At 39.2% G+C, this 18,912-nt stretch overlaps 1 protein-coding gene across 4 annotated transcripts in view; it reads left to right on the top strand.

Moving 5' to 3' along the window:
• Positions 1–18,912, top strand: part of vps8 (VPS8 subunit of CORVET complex) — a 570,470-nt gene that overhangs the window by 29,699 nt on the left and 521,859 nt on the right. For all 4 annotated transcript variants that reach the window (XR_015757598.1, XM_043693080.2, XM_043693078.2 and 1 more), the window contains 5 exons: positions 3,216–3,283; positions 6,171–6,324; positions 8,311–8,370; positions 8,802–8,909; positions 12,487–12,567. Coding sequence is in view for 3 of the 4 variants with exons in the window: in XM_043693080.2 (XP_043549015.2) it covers positions 3,216–3,283; positions 6,171–6,324; positions 8,311–8,370; positions 8,802–8,909; positions 12,487–12,567 (471 nt within the window). In the remaining variant the exon portion in view is untranslated. The remainder of the gene's footprint in view (positions 1–3,215; positions 3,284–6,170; positions 6,325–8,310; positions 8,371–8,801; positions 8,910–12,486; positions 12,568–18,912) is intronic.

Here is an 18,912-nt window from a genome sequence, read left to right as displayed (position 1 = left end):
TGACCTGCTGCGCTTTTCCAGCAACACATTTTCAGCATATTTTGGATGAATTTGATGTGACTGGTAGCTCATGAAAGCTGTTGAGAAGAAAGATTTCCTCCAGATGAATGTTGGAAAGACTAAAACTCATGTTCACTATTTACACTCCAAATTCTGTTCCCTAGCAACTGGCTCTATTCCTCTCCCTGCAAATAAATTAAGACAAAACTTGGCTACATGCAGCCATGCTGTCAAAACTGACCTTGAAGCCTTCTTCATAATTGCAGAGGCCTTCAGGCCAGCAACATCTTTACTTTGCAGTTGTCATCCTTGTTTTCAAATCCCTCCATGACCTTGTCCTGTCCTAACTCTGGGATCTTCTTTAGCCCTTCAGCCTTCATTGACATCACCATTCCTGTAATGTTGGCCTCTTGTGCATTCCCAATTTTATTGACTCCATCATTGGCTACAGCTTCTACTTTCTGGGCTGTAAACATCAGTACTCCCGACCTACACATCTTAACTTCTACCTCAGTTTCCTCCTTTAAGGCATACCTCTATCTTTCTCTAACCTGATGAACTGTATCCTGATTTCACTATGGAAAAGTGTGATTCTAATTTTTAGATTATGCCTCCCAGTCCTACAATCTCCAACTAACCACGTCCAAACATAAATGGGGTTAGGTAGATGGAGCTGAGTGGTATTTCTTTTTCTGAACAATGGTGGTTGGTGCTGCTTTTCATTTCAGACATTTCCCATTTGGACAGTGCCTGTTTTGATTCCAATTTTTTATTACCAACAATATCTCCTCAAGCAGTATGCAGCAGGAAATCTGTCCTTAGCACACACAGAACTTTATACTGCTTTTCAAATTTTTGAAAACCGATTAAATGCCAAATTTAATTCTGTATCAGTAATGTACATAGCCAACTGCTCAGAACCTGCTGTGAAAATAACAGCATATTCTCAGTGCACAACATTATTAGTGCTTAAACCCCTGATGCTTCCCTCTAACAACTTGTAGTGAAGAAGAGATACCCTATGGATTTGTGTTACCATAAATTAGTGAACTACATGTACTTATCTACCAAGATCTTGCAAAAATGCGATCATTTTCAACATCCCCATGAGTGTCAATAAGTTGTCAGATTTGCACTGTAAATTACAAATTAAACTACATTGCAGAAAATTAAGTTGCTGTTTCATGCTCGAAAAGCCATTTGTATTGGGGTGCTTAATAGTCTTACAACACACTACTTAACTTTGGAGCCTCAGCAAAAACTAAGATCTTGGGGTTTTGCTTCTTTAAGCAGTAACTATTCTTGAAGCTTTTTAAAATTATATATCACTTCCTTGTTTCTTTCTTCTTTTCATTTATTTCTAGGGACAGGAATAGATTATTTATCACTACAAGACTGATCCATCATGCCATTAGATTATAGCTGGTCTATGATTTAACACCACAAATCTGCCTTTTTGCCATATTCCTGAAGTGCTTGGTGAATAAAAATCAATCAATCAATCAATTGCAGATGAGCTAATGAGATAGGAACTGAAGAATTTAAAACTAGCAGTGGGCAGGGATAAAGGTTCAAAGAAGAAAGGTGGGAGGAAGGTAAGGGAGTGTTGCTGAACAAAGAGACCTTGGAGTGCAGGTTCATAGCTCCCTTGAAAGTGGAGTCGCAGGTAGATAGGATAGTGAAGAAGGTATTTGGTATGCTTTCATTTATTGGTCAGAGTATTGGGTACAGGAGTTGGGAGGTCATGTTGCGGCTGTACAGAACATTGGTTAGGCCACTGTTGGAATATTTAGTGCAATTCTGATTTTCCTAACGGAAAGATGTTGTGAAACTTGAAAGGGTTCAGAAAAGATTTCCAAGGATGTTGCCAGGGTTGGAGGATTTGAGCTACAGGGAGAGGCTGAATAGGCTGGGACAGTTTTCCCTGGAGCTTCGGAGGCTGAGGGGTGACCTTACAGAGTTTTATAAAATCATGATGGACATGGATAGGGTAAATAGACAAGGTCTTTTCCCTGGGGTGGGGGAGTACAGAACTAGAGGGCGTAGGTTTAGGGTGAGAGGAAAGATATAAAAGAGACCTAAAGGACAATTTATTCACACAGAGGGTAGTGCATGCTAGTAAAATTACAACATTTGAAAAGCATCTCGATCGATATATGAATAGGAAGACTTTGGAGGGATATGGGCCAAGTGCTGGCAGGTGGGACTTGATTAGGTTGGGATATCTGGTTGGCATATACAAGTTGGACTGAAGGATCTGTTTCTGTGCTGTATATCTCTATGACTCTAACTGCCACATCTAGAGGAGAGCTCCAACTTGCCATAAAATCATGTATAGAATTGTTTTCTAATTTCACCCCTGACAACTTTGGCTTTAAGTTTTAGACATTACCGATTGGTAGAGGAGAAATAGTTGTTTGCAGTCCACTCTATCTGCTCTTAATAATACCTTGAAAACGTTGTTGAAATCATACCTTGGCCTTTCAAGTTCTGGCAGAATATAACATATAACCTTGTAATTTTGCCTCATAATTGCCAGTTGGAACTGTCTTCAGCAAACCTCTACCTTTCTTTGCCTGAAAAAATGTTTCCTGATTTCACTCTTGAAAGCTGTGACTCTTGATATTTCGATTATTCCTCCCGGTCTTGACTCTCCAACTCGCCAGGTCTAAGCATAAATGGGGTGAGGTGGGTGGGTTGTCTGAAATTTCATTTTTTGAACAATGGTATGTCGGTGCTGTTTCTCATTCCAGAAATTTCATAGTTGGACAGTGCCTGCTGTGAAATCAGTGCTTTACTTTGGTTCCAACTTTATTATTACATATCTCCTCAAGTAGGAATAATTTTAATTATTCCAATGTTGCTATCTGTAGAAGGCCAACATATCCTCATTGTTCATATGATGTTGGAATAGAAAAACTCCTGATGATCAATTTATCCTCCAGAAATCTAGAGGGATTAAGTAATTTTGGCACTGATACCTTATGTTTGCTCATGAAGGGCTTTTGCCCGAAATGTCAATTTTCCTGCTTCTCAGAGACTGCCTAACCTGCTGTGCTTTTTTCCAGCACCACACTCTTGAATCTAATCTCCAGCATCTGCAGTACTCACTTTCACCGATCTTATGTTTGCAACCTGTTTTGTAACTGAATTATTGGAACAGAAGAATTCTGTTAATTTTACTTGCATTAAAATGTGAATTATTTCTTTTGCAGTTTACTGATGATCCAACGACAGCTATTTGCAATGATAGTGGAGGCTCCGTGTTTGAGCTGGCCTTCAAGTAAGACACCTTTCACTACAAATATTGTACAGAGGGAAAAGGAGCTGTGTTAGAGAGGGCCTTCATCTCTGTCACCTGCATTATTCCATACTTAATTAGCATTTAGAGTCATAGAGATGTACAGCATAGAAACAGACCCTTTGGTCCAACTTGTCCATGCCAACCAGATATCCCAACCCAATCTAGTCCCACCTGCCAGCACCCGGCCCATATCCCTCCAAACCCTTCCTATTTATATACCCATCCAGATGCCTTTTAAATGTTGCAATTGTACCAGCCTCCAACCACTTCCTCTGGCAGTTCATTCCATACATGTACCACCCCCTGCATGATAAAGCTGCCCTTTAGGTCTCTTTTATGTCTTTCCCCTCTCTCCCTAAACCTATGTCCTGTAGTTCTGGACTCCCTACACCAGGGAAAAGACTTTGTCCATTTATCCTATCCATGCCCCTCATGATTTTATAAACCTCTATAAGGTCACCCCCTCAGCCTCTGACACTCCAGGGAAAACAGTCCCTTGCCTATTCAACCTCTTCCCATAGCTCAAAACGTCCAACCCTGTCAAGAGACATATCTCAATAAAATGTATTATCAAGAAAGAACCTACTCTATTCACTACTGCAGACTTATTGTAAGGCCAGGCTTAAAATATCCACTTATCTGTTTCTGTGCTGTGACCTCTCCCAGACAGGTTCCTCCAAGATCAGTTGTGAATTTCACTGTTTGTTTGTTAATTTTCCTAAATGCACTCCGATGTCCAGCGATACATGAATTCAACAGCAGAGGCAGTAACTGTGCAGGTTCACTGCTCTGTCAGTTAGCAATGTGGGTTTCTGCCTCTTTCTCTGTCTCCTGCACTGACCTCACCATGTGCTTCTTTTGTCTGTTTGTCTCCTTTTTAAAAGTGCTGTAGTTTTGACTTTGTTTTGGAACTTTGGAGAAAAAAAATGTAACAGCATATGAAACAGTAAATGCTGCTCCAGCAATTCGAGGAAATCACCTCCAACACCTAAAATACCACAAAAAATGGAGCAGCTGTTACAGCCAGAAAATTTTCCCATCCTACCTCTTGGATTGCCCAGAATCTCATGATTTTCAGATTAATTGTATTGTAGGAAATGCAAGAATACACAAGATTAAACATGCCAGTGATGTAGATGTTTGAAAAATCTTAAGTATTCACGTGATGATAGAAAATTCATCCACACTTTTTGGAATATTCTTGTGAGACCAAGGTTTTGGATTAATTAGTATCTTTAATGAATATGTTCACACTTGCTTTTAGTTGTTTGTTGTTTGGTCATAATTGTGCTTTCTTGCAGGGCAAGTTTCTGTCGATATGATTTTGAACTAGCAGCCAGGTGGCACCAAATGATACCAGCCTGTTCATCAATGCAGCCTTCCATAGACCATTGATGGTGGCAATTATTCTTCCTGTGGCTAATTGGGGAGGGAGGGGTTCACTGAAAAATGAGTTACATGGCTGTAGGCATATATGGGATCACTTAGCTGATTCTCTTCTGCATTAGTTAACTTATTGGTGCACAGAAAAAAGGGCTGCTGCGTCAGCAATATTCTATTGCAACATCATTTATTACTTCCACCAGAGGAAGAGAAAGTTGGGGGAAAGCTTAGGAACATAATGTATAACAAATGCTCCTTTTCAAATCCTACTTCATTACACAAGACTATGGATTAGAAAGATTGCTTTGGTTTATGACTGGTTATATTAAATTTAAATATTTTGTGTTACCAGTGATTAATGTTCTTCTGTTTAAATACATCACAGTTAAGTCTATAATGTATTATTTGAAGCTTTCATTGCAGTCTGCACCAGCTGGGGAATGCAAAACTAGAACAGGAGAGTTTTGAGTTGTTTTACAGTCCAACCTGTGTTGAGTGCCATTTGTCAAATGAAAAGCTGCATGTGTGCAACACAATCTTAAAATGCACCGAATGGAAGAGGGGAAATAGAAACTTGAGGGATAATACTAGAATGGAAAGAAGTTGAGTCTTGGGCCCACCATAGAGTCATAGAGATGTACAGCATGGAAATAGACCCTTTGGTCCAACCCGCCCAAGCTGACCAGATATTGCAACTCAATCTAGTCCCACCTGCCAACACCCAGCCAATATCCCTCCAAACCCTTCCTATTCATATACCCATCCAAATGCCTTTTAAATGTTGCAATTTTGGCTCCTTTTGTAAGCCATGCTGCATCTACTCCACTGTAGACTGCCCCTCGTCCACGTTGTCTCCTTGAGGCAAATTCAACCTGAGTAACTTACACTTGGCCTTCAATCATAAATAACTTCAGGACATATATCTATCCTCATACCCCTGCTGTTCAACCTGGGCAATTTCCCTTCAAGGATTATGTGCACCCCGTCCCTAACAACTGAAAGTTCGTGCAATGGAAGAAAAAATAATTACTTAATTTGCAGTACTTTATAAATGCACAATTTTTGCAAGTTATTTAATGGGATAATGCTGTTGCTGGCAATGTTAATGTTTGTTGCCCATTCCTAATTGCCCATGAGGAATTGGTAGTGGGTTATTTTTCTGAGCCATTACAGTCATTTTGACGTCGTTGGTGTGGTTTGGTGATGTTTTAAGAAAGATAGTATTCCTGAAAATTAAGCATCAAAAATTATGTGACAGTCAGTTTTGATTTACATTGGAACTGTACAATGATTGCTGTAAGATTACAGTGGAAGTATTTGAAAATCCAAATTAAAATTTCTGATTTTCTAAAAGCAAGATTTTTTTGCTTTTATTTTAAATTGTAATCTAATGGGAGATTTAAAAAAAAAACTTGCTGCAAATATAATACACACAGCTAGAGGATCTTCTGTATCTGAGTTTGTTTTATGATTTTTATCACAGGAGAGTAATGGGAGTGAGAACATGTGAGTCCCGCTGTTTGTTTAGTGGAGCAAAAGGTGAAGTTTGCTGTATTGAGCCTTTACTTGTAAAGACAGAGCTGAGAGATCATCCGATTACACAGTATGCACTACTGGCAATGGCGTCTTTAACCAAGGTATACAGAAAATCGTTATTGAGCTGTACGCCTCTCTTAGTTTATCAATCATCTCCAAAGGTGTGCACTAATGTGGCAGTCCATTTGAACTCATTTTCATCTGCAGTTGACTACTCAAATATTCACAAGGCTGACCAGTGATTACTGTCCCTTTGATTTCAACATCTGCCTTTCTGCTCAGAGAGCTTTCTACCCATGCTCATTGAATTTCATCACCAGGCTGATTAAATATATATGAGTTGTATTTTTATGTATCATTTCTTAAGGTTAAAATTGAAAGGATGGTTGCTGTGGAAATAGAATTTCAAGTCTGTGTGCTCTTTGACTTTGCTTTTCCCCCAGCGTCTACTGCTAAAGTCCTGTAATCAGCATTGTCCTTAACCTTTGACAGTTAGTTGGAAAGTACAGTTAGGTGTCTCACCTTTGTCCAAGTAGTCCAGTGTCTCATCAATCGTCAGTATGATCACAAACCAGATACACTGTTTGAGCTCCATTTTCTCGTGCTTATTTTCGAATTGTTTGCAGAGGTACTTGTGCTTTTCTTTTCTATTTGTTCTTCCTTAACCTAGAGGACCAAATAACTCTCTTCCTGGTCACTTGTACTACATGGATTTGAAACCTTGCTTTACGTTATTAGACCCCGTGCTCCAGTTGAGCTAAAGTGCCGAAAGCTGACACAGGTTTCCAAAAGTGGGAAGATACTCCATTCTGAGAATTGATGTCTTGTAATCTGGTCTGCATACGTTGAAATGCTACCCAGAGTTATGTAGAAACCACCCATTGTAAAAACTGCCCAAAATTTCCTACTTTATTTGAAGAGATTATGTTTTAAAATAATTCCTGAGTAATTAGTAATATGAGAATAAGATGAGGCACATTATTCAAGCTTCTAGTTGCTTTGTAAGACTAAGCAGTGCAAGGACCATACAAATGCAGACTTGAGACTGTACTCATCTGAATATTCCGCAAATTAAGTGATACAGCAGGGTTACTCAGCAGCAGCGTTGCAGAGCATTAACAACTGATCTAAAAATCACCAGGATTGTGGGTTCAGTTCAGTCATCTAATTGCCTGGGTAATTGGTGATGTTTATATTAAGGCATTACAAATTCCCTTTCTTGCTTTTTATCACCAAGCAGTTTGAAGGTTACTCACCATTTGCTGGCAATTGAAATTGTTGTTTTGTTACTGGGAAGTGCTCCCAACCCTCGGGAAAACCCGTTGGCCTGGCAAGAAATTACTTCTTTATTTAGTGAATTGTCAAAGTAATTTCACCATTGAGGAGAAGGCTTCCTACAAATCATTGGGATGAAATATCACCTATGATTGTGTTTTTTTCACTTGCTAACATGTCCTGGGCAATGGTTATTGATCAATCAATGTCACTGAAGAAATTACCTGTCATTATCATGTGGCTGTTGCAGAGAAATTCTTGTTGTGAATGCCCTAAATTAAAGCAGTGAACACAATTTATTGTCAAAAGAGACCATTAGTGTTCGCAGTTTATCAGTGTACCTTTGCACCCACAAAAGAATTCACAGAAAAGATTGTCGTAAGGCTGAGACTTTACACTGGCTCTGTGGGAATAAATCTGTAACAGTTGTAAAATCCAATTCATCTGGATGACATATTTTGGCAAACCTTGCAGTAAAGCACCCACAAAGAACAGCAGCAGGCCAACATTAATCATTAATTATGAAGCTGCTTTTGATTATTGGGCAAACTTGGGGTGAATCAAGAACAAATATTGTTTAAATTTATTATTAATATTATTTACATTAGAAACACGCTAATATTACACATTATATCTAGATGTAGGAAAATAACACATTTGGGAAGGGAAGGATCATTAGAATTTTTGTATTCTTATTTTGGAGATATTTATTATTTTGAGAGTGCTGGTTATGTTTTTCTTAGAAAAGGGAATTGGGGTGATTATTGTTTTTAAGAAACCGATAAACTTGGAATTATTATTTTGCTTTCAAGGTTTTGGTCATTGGATTGAAACCTGCATTGAAAGTTTGGCTAACATTTCCATATGGAAGGGTAAGTGTTTTGGGATATCTTTTTGTTTTGCTTGCTTGCTCCTAATGGTATCTTACCTTACCTCAATGAAAATAATTGTATAAACTTGGAAATGCAGCACAAACAACAGCAGAGCTTAATTATTCTTTGGTTATTTCTCTATTTCCCTGTGTGGAAAGTATCTAGTCTCTATATGATGCAGTCCCAGAATAAAGTTGAGGGAGTGAACACACACCCTTTGCTGATGCACTGTGCCATACTGTATTCACTCTTCAAAGGAACAGGCATTGAGTGTATGCTTTGCAATAAACTGATGTAGTGCAAAACAGCACTAATTATTTAATCAGATTTCTTAAGTGGAGAAGAGTGAACTGTTGCCATGACTGAATACTGGCCTTATCAGAACGTTGAATTAAAATTTTGATTGTTTTTGTTTTCCCCTTTTCTTCCAGACAAATCCAGCAAGTGTTCCACTTCTCTCTTGGCAATTTGTTGCAGTGCAAAGTGCAATTACACCAATGCTGGCCTTCTGTCGAGGGGATGCTATTCATTTCCTTTTGGTAAGTTTACCAATGGGCCATTGAATTTATGTTTGTAATTAATTAGTTGAGGAAAAGTTCTCCCATTTTTAGATCCTCATTTGGCAGCAATGTTCTGCATTAGTTATTCATTGGCTCCAGGACTGCTTATTAGCATCTAAATACATTTTAAATTACTTTAATCTTAACTAAGGTTGGAATTTCTGTTCTTTTAGCAGCTGGATCTGCTTGAATTCGCTCACTCCCAAGCTATGTCAATGAGAACATGTAGGCTTAGTCCCAAAGAAATGTTATTTCACCTTAAGATCTGCTATTCTGTTTTGGAATTTTACTGTTGCAAACAGGTTAATAGAGGCACTAAAAACAACGTTGTGCTGGATTTTGCATTTTCAGAGAATTAAATTCTTAATCAATGTAATCCTGTTTCAGTTTTTTGCTTGGCTATGCTTAGGGTGGTGAGTAGGAGACAGTTAAGGATATTATGTTACACAAAGGATATGAGAGTAATGTAAAGATTGTCTGGAATGACACAAAGAATGATGTAATGTTGGGGCAGGGAGGCTTAAAAATAGGTGGCAATATCTACCAAAATGAAGTGGGCCAGTGAATAAATGAAAATTTTCCAAAATACTGAAAGATCTGGAGACCATAAGTAGTTAATGATTATTTCCATTGGTCGGCTTGCTAATGGGTGGGGATACACATTAAAACCAAGAGAACTAAGTTTAAAGATTTTTTCATATGTGGGATGTTTCATCATATGTAGATATTGTGGTGTAAACTAAATTTAATTTAGAAGGATATATGTAATGGAGGACTAAAAGTAAACTAAAGAATGTGAAGAGAGAATTTGTAGATTGGACCTGTACTTGTTGGAACATCTAAGAATGAAATGTGACCTCATTGAAGCTTACAAGATTCTTAAGGGACTTGATAGGGTAGATGCAGAAAATGGAAGAGCCTGTGGCCAGAGGCATAATCTCAGAAGAAGCTGTCGCACGTTTATGACAGATGAGGAAGAATTTCTTCGCTGATGGTTGGGAATCTGGAATTCTTGACCACATAGTGTCACTAAGGCTGAGATGGGCAGATTTTTAATCAGTAAGGGAAGCGAGGATTATGGGAAAAAGGCAGGAGGGTGGATTTGAGGATTATTAAATCAGTCATCATCTCATTGAATGATGGGGCAGACTTGATGGGCTGAATGGCCTACTTTTGCTCCTATGTCTTATGGTCTGACTTGGATTAAACTGGACACTTGTACAATATTTTCAATAATTTCAAAGATATTAGCATCCTTTAATGGATGTTATCTAGCTAGTTCTATTCATTCATGGAATGTAGGACATTGCACTGAGTTTGACCAGGGATAATTGATGCCACACTGTGAAATGCTACTGTGATGAGAAGGGCAGTCATACTTGTTTTACCTCATCTTTGGAATTTAGCTCTTTAATTAATTTTTGTTCCAGTGCTGCATTGAGATCTGGAGGCACATTGCCTAGGCCTACCCCAAACTGAGCATTAGCCAGCATGTTGGTGGTGAATAAGTGTTGTTTTAGTATTATTGATGATTGCTTTGCTTGTAATTGAGAATAGACTGAATGTTGATAATTGGCCAAACTAATGTCCTCCACTGCTCAAAATATTTAACCTTCAGCATTGCAGCCAGAATGCAAACGGAGGCCCAGAGCACAGCTATTTCTTGATTATCTTGTGGAATGAATCAAATTGTATGAAAGCTGACATCTGTGCTAGCAAGGTCTTCATGCAGAGATTGTTCATGCGTGAATTGACATCCTGACTTTGGAGGTTGACATTTATACCGCAGCACAAGGGCTTGTCAGTCAGTGACAGACACACAGACCTGCAGAGTTTCTTTATAACAGAATCAAAGTTTATTACACAAAAGAAATCCATGAAAACCAAGCTATCTAGATATAGAAGACAGTTTAGAAAAATCTTCAATCCTGCAGATTCAAATCCAAAGAAATTAGACTTTTATATCAAATCTTTAAATTATTCTTAATGGTTCTCCTCAATTTCTTTCCTCTGTAATGTGGAATCTTCTTAACTGAATACTTACAAAACTGAGAGCTTAAACTTCCTCAGCTATTAATAATCAGCAGATTCTAAGCCAAATTCTCCTGGTTTGGAGTCTGCACAAACTAAACTTTTTGACTGAGTTGACTTGTTTTTTGCTGAAATGTCCTACACTCCAGTGAAGAGAGAAACCAACCTTGCTTCTGACCCTAAATAGGTTGTCTCGAAACTGCACTAAAGGTTTTCAATTTCTGGGTTTTCGAAAATAAGATCAAAATCTGGTCATTCTGAACTCAAAACAAGCATTTATTCACCTGTCTTAAATCACCACAGTGTAACCAATTTTCCATTAATACCACAAGGGTCTTATAGCTACTTGCTTTCTGAGCAATTCTCAGAATTACATCATTGTTCTCTGACCTTGTCTTTTTTTTTAAAGAAAATCCTTCAGAGAATAACACAATTCTATAAGCCACTATTTAGAATTCCAACCTCCTAAAAATGATATTTATTTATTTATCCATAAAAGTAGCACAATACCTGAATGTGCAGTCCATTTAGGAGCTGTATCTTTAGATGGTATCTAAACACAGTCATGACATTATAGCCTGTACCATGTACCACTGAAACTGTATTCCCATGTTCTGGAATTTTGATTCCTAAAAAAAAGACCCCATTGTGAACATAAAACATAGAAAGTACAGGCCCTTCAGCCCTCGATGTTGTGTCGATCTTTTATTCTACTCTAAGATCAAACTAACCTGCATGCCCTTCATTGTACTATCATTCATTTGCCTATCCATAGAATCCCTACAGTGTGGAAATAGACCCTTCGGCCCAACAAATCCACACAGACCCTCCAAAGAGTAATCCACCCAGACCCATTCCCCTACCCTCTTACTCTACATTTCACCTGACTAATGCATCTAACCTACACATTCCTGAACACTGTGGGAGATTTAGCATGGCCAATTCACTGAACCTGCACATCTCTGGATTGTGGGAGGAAACTGGAGCACCCGGCAGAAATCCACGTAGACACTGGGAGAATGTGCAAACTCCACACAGTCGCCCGAGGCTGGAATCAAACCCAGGTCCCTGGTCCTGTGAGGCAGCAGTGCTGACCACTGAGCCACTGTGCAGTCCAAGAGTCGCTTAAATGTCCCTAGTGTATCTGGCTCTACTACTACTGCTGGCAGTGCATTCGACGCAATCACCACTCTCTCTGTAAACAACCAACCTCTGACATCTCCCCTAAACTTTCCTCCACTCACTTTAAAATTATGCTCCCTCATGATTGCCATTTCTGCCCTGTGAAAAAGTCTCTGGCGTTCCACCTAATCTATGTCTCTCATCATCTTGTACACATCTTGTGTGCTGTGGAATCTTTGGAACTTGGTCACTGTGTTGGTCAAGGCAAACAATTTGGTTGTGCTCATGTCTGTTTGTGTTGTACATTTTCATGTATTATTTTGGTATGTGTAGATGTGATAACAGTTTGGCCTCATCTGTGATAGAAATTAATGAGACGGTAACCTTCTTTGTATTTTTACAGGTGAAGAAAGATGAATCTGGGGCTATACATGTGAGCAAACAGAAACAGCTGCACCTCCATTATGATCTCATCAATTTAACGGTATGTTTTGATTTTGTAATTGTGTGTAGATGTCTGTTGCATGCATGAATGTACACTTGTCTTTAAACCGAGCTAATAGAGTTGGCGGTGTGGTGTTTGCAATTCCTTACAAATTTCATAATGCTGGAGAGGAAGTTTTTTTACATTAATTCTTAGTGCTTTCCATTGTCTCTTACTGCTGCTTGCTGATGAGAAGCAAATATTTCACAAACATAAAGAAAAATGTTTTTCAAAGTAGCACTTCTTTCACTGGTTAGAAATCTTACCAGTTATGCTGGTATGGACATGTGGGTGTTGGACTGGGATGTACAAAGTTGAAGATCACACAACACCAGGCATAAACCTGTTGGACTATAGCCTGATGTTTTGTGATTTTTAAAAGTTGTGCTGGGATCTTTCCAAATGATGTACTAGGATTTCCATGCCTTCATCTTCTTGAGAAGTGTCACTCGACTTGAAACATTAACTCTGCTTTCTCTGTGTAAGTTCTGCCAGACCTGCAAAGTTTCTCCAGCAATTTATGTTTTTGTTTCATTTTCCTGCATTCTCAGTTCTTTATTTTAGTGTACCTCACTTGTCTGTTTTCTTGAACCCTCTTATTTACGCATGAGTTCAAAACTGTGAGTTACAGAGTGCGTCGCTGAGGGCGATTATCTGAGAAACACAGGCTGATGCTAAACAAACTTTTGTCTTTGATTTCTTGTAACGATGTAGATAGAGGTTAGACAAGATCTTTTCCACAGCTTCTTTCTGAAGATAAAGCTTTTGGACAGGCTGCTTGTGGAGGAGTGGGGAAACTGCAAAAGGGACCTTTGCCCTCAAAGATCATTCAGGAACCTTCTTTTCACTATTTTATTAAGATTATTTGTTACTATATTGTAACTTAGATGAATTAAGTATTGCGTTGCTGACACTTGCTATCCTAACGGGTGACGGGATCGTTACTTCACTTAAACCATATATCTATCTCTCAAACAATGGCAGAACTTGCAAGGGATATTTGCAGAGATGTTGTTGTATTGGACTGACTGATTCTACTTAGCAAAGTGCATATTGTGGGTCTGAACAGGGCAGGTGGTACTTCAAAGAAATATCGCAGATCATAGAAAAATAAATTGACACAGAGCATAAGGGAAATAGAATAATACATTTCATAAGGAAGTAATTTAGCCTGCCATCAATGTGTTGGCTCTTTGCTGGAGCTATCCACTTAATCCCACTCACTTGTCCTTTCTTGATAACTTTGTTCCTTTCTCTTCAAGTATTTATCCGATTCCCTTTTGAGAGTCACTGAATCTGTTTCCACTGCCCCTTCCAGATGACAATGACACTTGTTTTTAAGAAAAATGGATTTTCTTGCTTATAATTTTGCTATCTTACTTATAGATCTTTTGTCAATGTCCTGAAATCAGCATCCTCTGGCACTGCTGCTGGCAAGTTTCTCCTTATTGACTTTGAACAAAACTGTTTGTGAGTTCTAGCATCACATCAACTCAACTCCAATCAAATCAAATCTCCTCTTAACCCTCACTATTCTGAATAGAACAACCCTGTTTTTTTTTCAGTCTTCCCACATGGTTAGAGTCTCCCATGACTGGTACCATTCTAACTGAACTCTTTTGTACCCATGATGTTGTAAAGTGTGGTGGACAAAATTGAACAGGAGTGCTCTCAGTTATGTTATGGTGTGAAGATGCTTTTGTTGGACCAGGGTGGATAAGGTCAGCAGTCAGACAACGCCTGGTTGTCATCCAACAGGTTTATTTCAAATCACAAGCTTTTGGAGCATTGCACCCTCAAGTGAAGTGAAGAGAAGCACAGAATTTATAGGCCGAGAGGTCTAAAGATTGCACAAATCGTGTAAGTGATGTGTCGACAGTCTGAAATGTCCACTACCCCCTCTCCCATCATTTTTATGCTCTTTTGATCCCTCCACCTAAAAGTTCCGTGCCTGCGTGCTTCTCTTCACTCCACCTGATGAGAGAGCTTGTGATTTCAAATAAACCTGTTGGCTATAACCTGGTGTTGCATGACTTCTGACCTCACTTATGCTAGCTCATGTTTTATATAAAAACCTCCGCATACCTTCCTGGCACTGGTCCTGAACTCCTCTACTAATAAAACCAAGGCTAGGACCATAAGAATTCGGAGTAGAATTAGGCCATTTGACCCTTCAGTCTGCTCTGCCAATCAGTAAATAATTGCTGATATGACTGCTCCACATGATTTACCTTCCTCTCCTTTCCTTATAAAAAAAATCTGTCTACCTCTGCCTTAAAAATATTCAAAGTTTGTGCTTGCACCAGCTTTTGAGAAGACAGTTCCAACAATGCATGAGTAAAAAATATTCTCCTCATCTCTGATTTAAATGGACGTGTCTTTTTTTAAATAATAACGCCTAGTTGTGGATTAAATGCAAAAATGGAAACATCCTTTTCACATCCACCCCGTCAAGACCCATCATGTTTCAATCAAGTGACCTTTTTCTTTTTTAAACGCCAGTAGACAAGTTTAACCTGTCCAACCATTTGTCATAAAGCAACCTGCCTATTCAGGATATAAATCTAGAAAACCTTCTATGAACTGCTTCCAATGTATTTACATGCTTCCTTAAATGAGGAGAACAGTAATGAACCCAGTACTCCAGATTTGGTCTCAACAGTACCCTGTATATCTGCTGAGGTCTGATCAGTGCCTTATATTAGTTCATCATACCTTCCTGCTCTATGTCAGTATGAAATCAAAAATACTGTGTGCTTCTTTAACAGCTCTCTCAACTTGTCCTGCCTCTGTTAATGTTCTGTATAAATACACCCAGATCTCTTTGCTTCTGAACACCCTTTAGAATGGAACTCCTTATTTTATGCTGTCTGCCCATGTTCTCTGTCCCAAAATGCATGGCCTCATATTTATCTGCATTGAACTTCACCTGCCCCTATCTGTTACTCAACTAATGCGGCAATGTGCTTTGGTAGTTCTACACTGTCCTCCTCATAGTATACAATTCTCCCAGATTTTGTGCCATCTGCAGAGTTTGAAATTGTCCCTGAGCACCAAGATCCGCGTCAGTTATATTGTCACAATCCGATTGGAATAATTATTTCATTGTTCCATAAGCCATACCAAAATGTGTAGAGTGTAAGTTCCCAAAGATACTGCCAAAATGACTAACTCTCATAACCGACTGCTACTCAGGATAAACGTATTTCACACCAGGTTTCATCTGCATCAGAAAAATAACTATCAATTGTAACACACTTTAACAAAAGCAGTAATAAGAAAAGTTTTCTGATCTACTACTATGCACCTTAAATTGTACCCCTTCACAACGCCCAAATGTGGGTATACACAATCAGGCTTAAGACAGTGAAAAGACAAAGGGTTTAACACACACAGTACAGATGGAAAAAGATTACACAGGGTAAGCAAAATTCCACAGATCAAGAGGTCCAGAGCACCAGATGGAAAGTCACTTTCTCATAATCTTTTTGATTTTTCCACTAATGACAGGGTGAGAGTAATTCTTTGATTTGATGGTTAATCAAGTGGGCATTGGACTTTTTGTGAACAAGTTCTTTTTTTTAAGCTTTCTTGGTTGTTCTGCCTTTTCCACACAGTGAGGTGAAATCAAGATGGATGTTTTTTGTCTGCAGGCTTTGCTTTGCTGCTTTTAGCACTTGGTACTTTTTCACACTCGACAACTCAACCATTCAGAGAGATCCTGTCAGGCAGAATTACCTTGCCTTGAAAGATTCACAGTGTCACTCACTCTCCCTCTTACTGCTTCAAAAAGCACCATTGCATTGCAACAATATTCAAAACTTGATTTTCAACCCTTTTTCAGTTATATCAGGTCTACCTGCATTCCACTTAGTAATTGCTAAAAAAAGAAAAGTATGTGCACTCTTACGATATGTATCAGAGAAACAATGGTCCAATGCTGACTCCTGGGCAACTCTACTACAAACCTTCCTTCAGGCCGAAAAATACTTGTTAGCCATTGCTGTCTGTTTCTTATTCCTCAGCCAACTTTATATCCACAGTGCTACTGTCCCTTTTATTCCATGACCTATAACTTACCTCATATGTTTGTTGTGTGGCACTGTATTAAATGCCTTTTGGAAGTCCATGTACATCACGTCAAAGGCCTTTCTCCTCATCAACCATCTCAAAAAACACTCCAGCATTTTTCCTTAATAAATAAATTTACCCATGTTTTCCCATGTGGCATTTAATTACTCCTGGAGATCTTTCTACCACCAAAGGTGAACTGCATTTGATAGACTGATCTTTACACACTTCTTTGAACAAAAGGATAGTGTTTGCAATTGTCCAATCCTTCAGCACTTCCTCAAATCCAGGGAAGATTGGAAGATAAAACATAGGCCTGCAGATGTGGGTGATCTGAAATTAAAATAGAAAATGCTGGAGAAAGTCAACAGGTATGGCAGCATCTGTGGAAGCAAACAGAGTTAATGTGTTGAACTCTGATGATTGGGAGATAATTGTCAGTGCCTCAGAATTTCCATTCTCACTTCCTCCAAAACCATTAGATGCAGCTCATCTGATCCTGGTGCCTTATCAAATTTAAGTATTGGCAGCATATCTAATAATACCTCCTTATCAATTTTAAGCTCTTCTAGTGACTGAGTTTCCTTCTCTGTTATCATGTTCTGGACACCATCTGCCTCAAGGTAAAGATAGCTGTGAAGTATTGGTTTAACACCTTAGTCATGCCTCTTACCTCCTGGTATATAAGGAGTTTTCTCTCCCTAAGCAGCCCTTCAGTTAATGATGTGCTTAGAGAAGACTTTGGGCTTTAGTTTTATGTTAGTTGCCAGTTTTTGTTTCGTAATTCCTGTTTGAACCTCACATTTGCTTTTTGATTTCCTTTTTGAACTTTATTCAGCTTGGTTCTCAACTGTATTTATTACCAATTGTAAACACAGTTTTTTTTTCTTTAAATTAGTTTCTCTCGCTTTTGTCAACCGGGGAGCTCTGGATTTTTCATTCTACCTTCCCCTTTGATTAGATTAGATTAGATTACATTACAGTGTGGAAACAGGCCCTTCGGCCCAACAAGTCCACACCGACCCGCCGAAGCGTAACCCACCCATGCCCGTACATTTACCCCTTACCTAACACTACGGGCAATTTAGTATGGCCAATTCACCTGACCCTGCACATCTTTGGACTGTGGGAGGAAACCGGAGCACCCGGAGGAAACCCACGCAGACACGGGGAGAATGTGCAAACTCCACACAGTCAGTCGCCTGAGGCGGGAATTGAACCCGGGTCTCTGGCGCTGTGAGGCAGCAGTGCTAACCACTGTGCCACCGTGCCACCCACAATGCCACCGTGCCACCCACTTTGGGAGAATATACTTTGATAGTGCTCAAACTGTCTCATCCTTGCAGGTAGATTATTGTGCAGCTTTTGTTTCTCTCACTGACCTTTAGTTCCAATCTATCTGGTGCACCTCTGTTCTCTCCCTGTTGCAGTCAGCTCTGTGCTAGTTAATTATTCTTGCTCTGTATTGACCAATATTATTTTCCACCATTATTATAAACCTTATGCATACTCACTGTCCCCCAGATGTTGCCCCTCTGTTATTTGATCTGTTTTGCCCACCTCATTTTTAGAACCAGATCCGGCAGTGCCTTCTTTCTTGTTTGACTGGATACATATTGCTGTAGGAAATTCTCCTAAACACAATACCCTTGTTGCCACTTACACCACCACTGTTTCAGTCGATATACAGTTAATTCAAATCTTCTATTATCACTGCGGGTAGTCCTGGGATAACGCGCGTTTCGACGGTGGATTTAACTATAACTTCGCTGAAGAATTTGGGAATGGTATTTTGGAGAACACTTACCTCTGTGGGCAATCGCGCTATTCCAGTGGGGATCAGTTTGCATACTTGGATGTGCGCACCAAATTCTCCACGCTGTTCTGTGCATGCGCTGATGTTCATGTCATTCTGTGCATGCACCAGTGTCTGCGCATGCGCGATGTTAGTATTGGGTTTTGTGCCGTACCGTGTGTGCGCTGATGTCAGCTGCTGACACAGCAGCTTTCTGTGAGAGGGACTGTGCAGAGAACAGCTTTCTTAGATTTTTAAAAGTGTACTGTGTTAAATTTATTATTGCTTCATTAACAAGTATGACTTCAACCTTCTGCTCCTTTTGACTTTCCTATATTTTCTGAACCATTTGTAATTAAAGTTTGTGAGAAGATTTGTAGCTTGGGTGCTCGTTGCTGTGGTTCTGTTCGCCGAGCTGGAAGTTCGAGCTGCAGACGACAAACAACATGAATTTGACTGGGACAACACTACCATTATAG

Source organism: Chiloscyllium plagiosum, unplaced genomic scaffold (genome assembly GCF_037043375.1).
Source record: "Chiloscyllium plagiosum isolate Xiang-an unplaced genomic scaffold, Cpla_swu_hap1 HiC_scaffold_7, whole genome shotgun sequence".
NCBI classification, from domain to species: domain Eukaryota; kingdom Metazoa; phylum Chordata; class Chondrichthyes; order Orectolobiformes; family Hemiscylliidae; genus Chiloscyllium; species Chiloscyllium plagiosum.
Note: the sequence above shows the minus strand (reverse complement) of the source record. Positions and strands in the feature narration are given on the sequence as shown.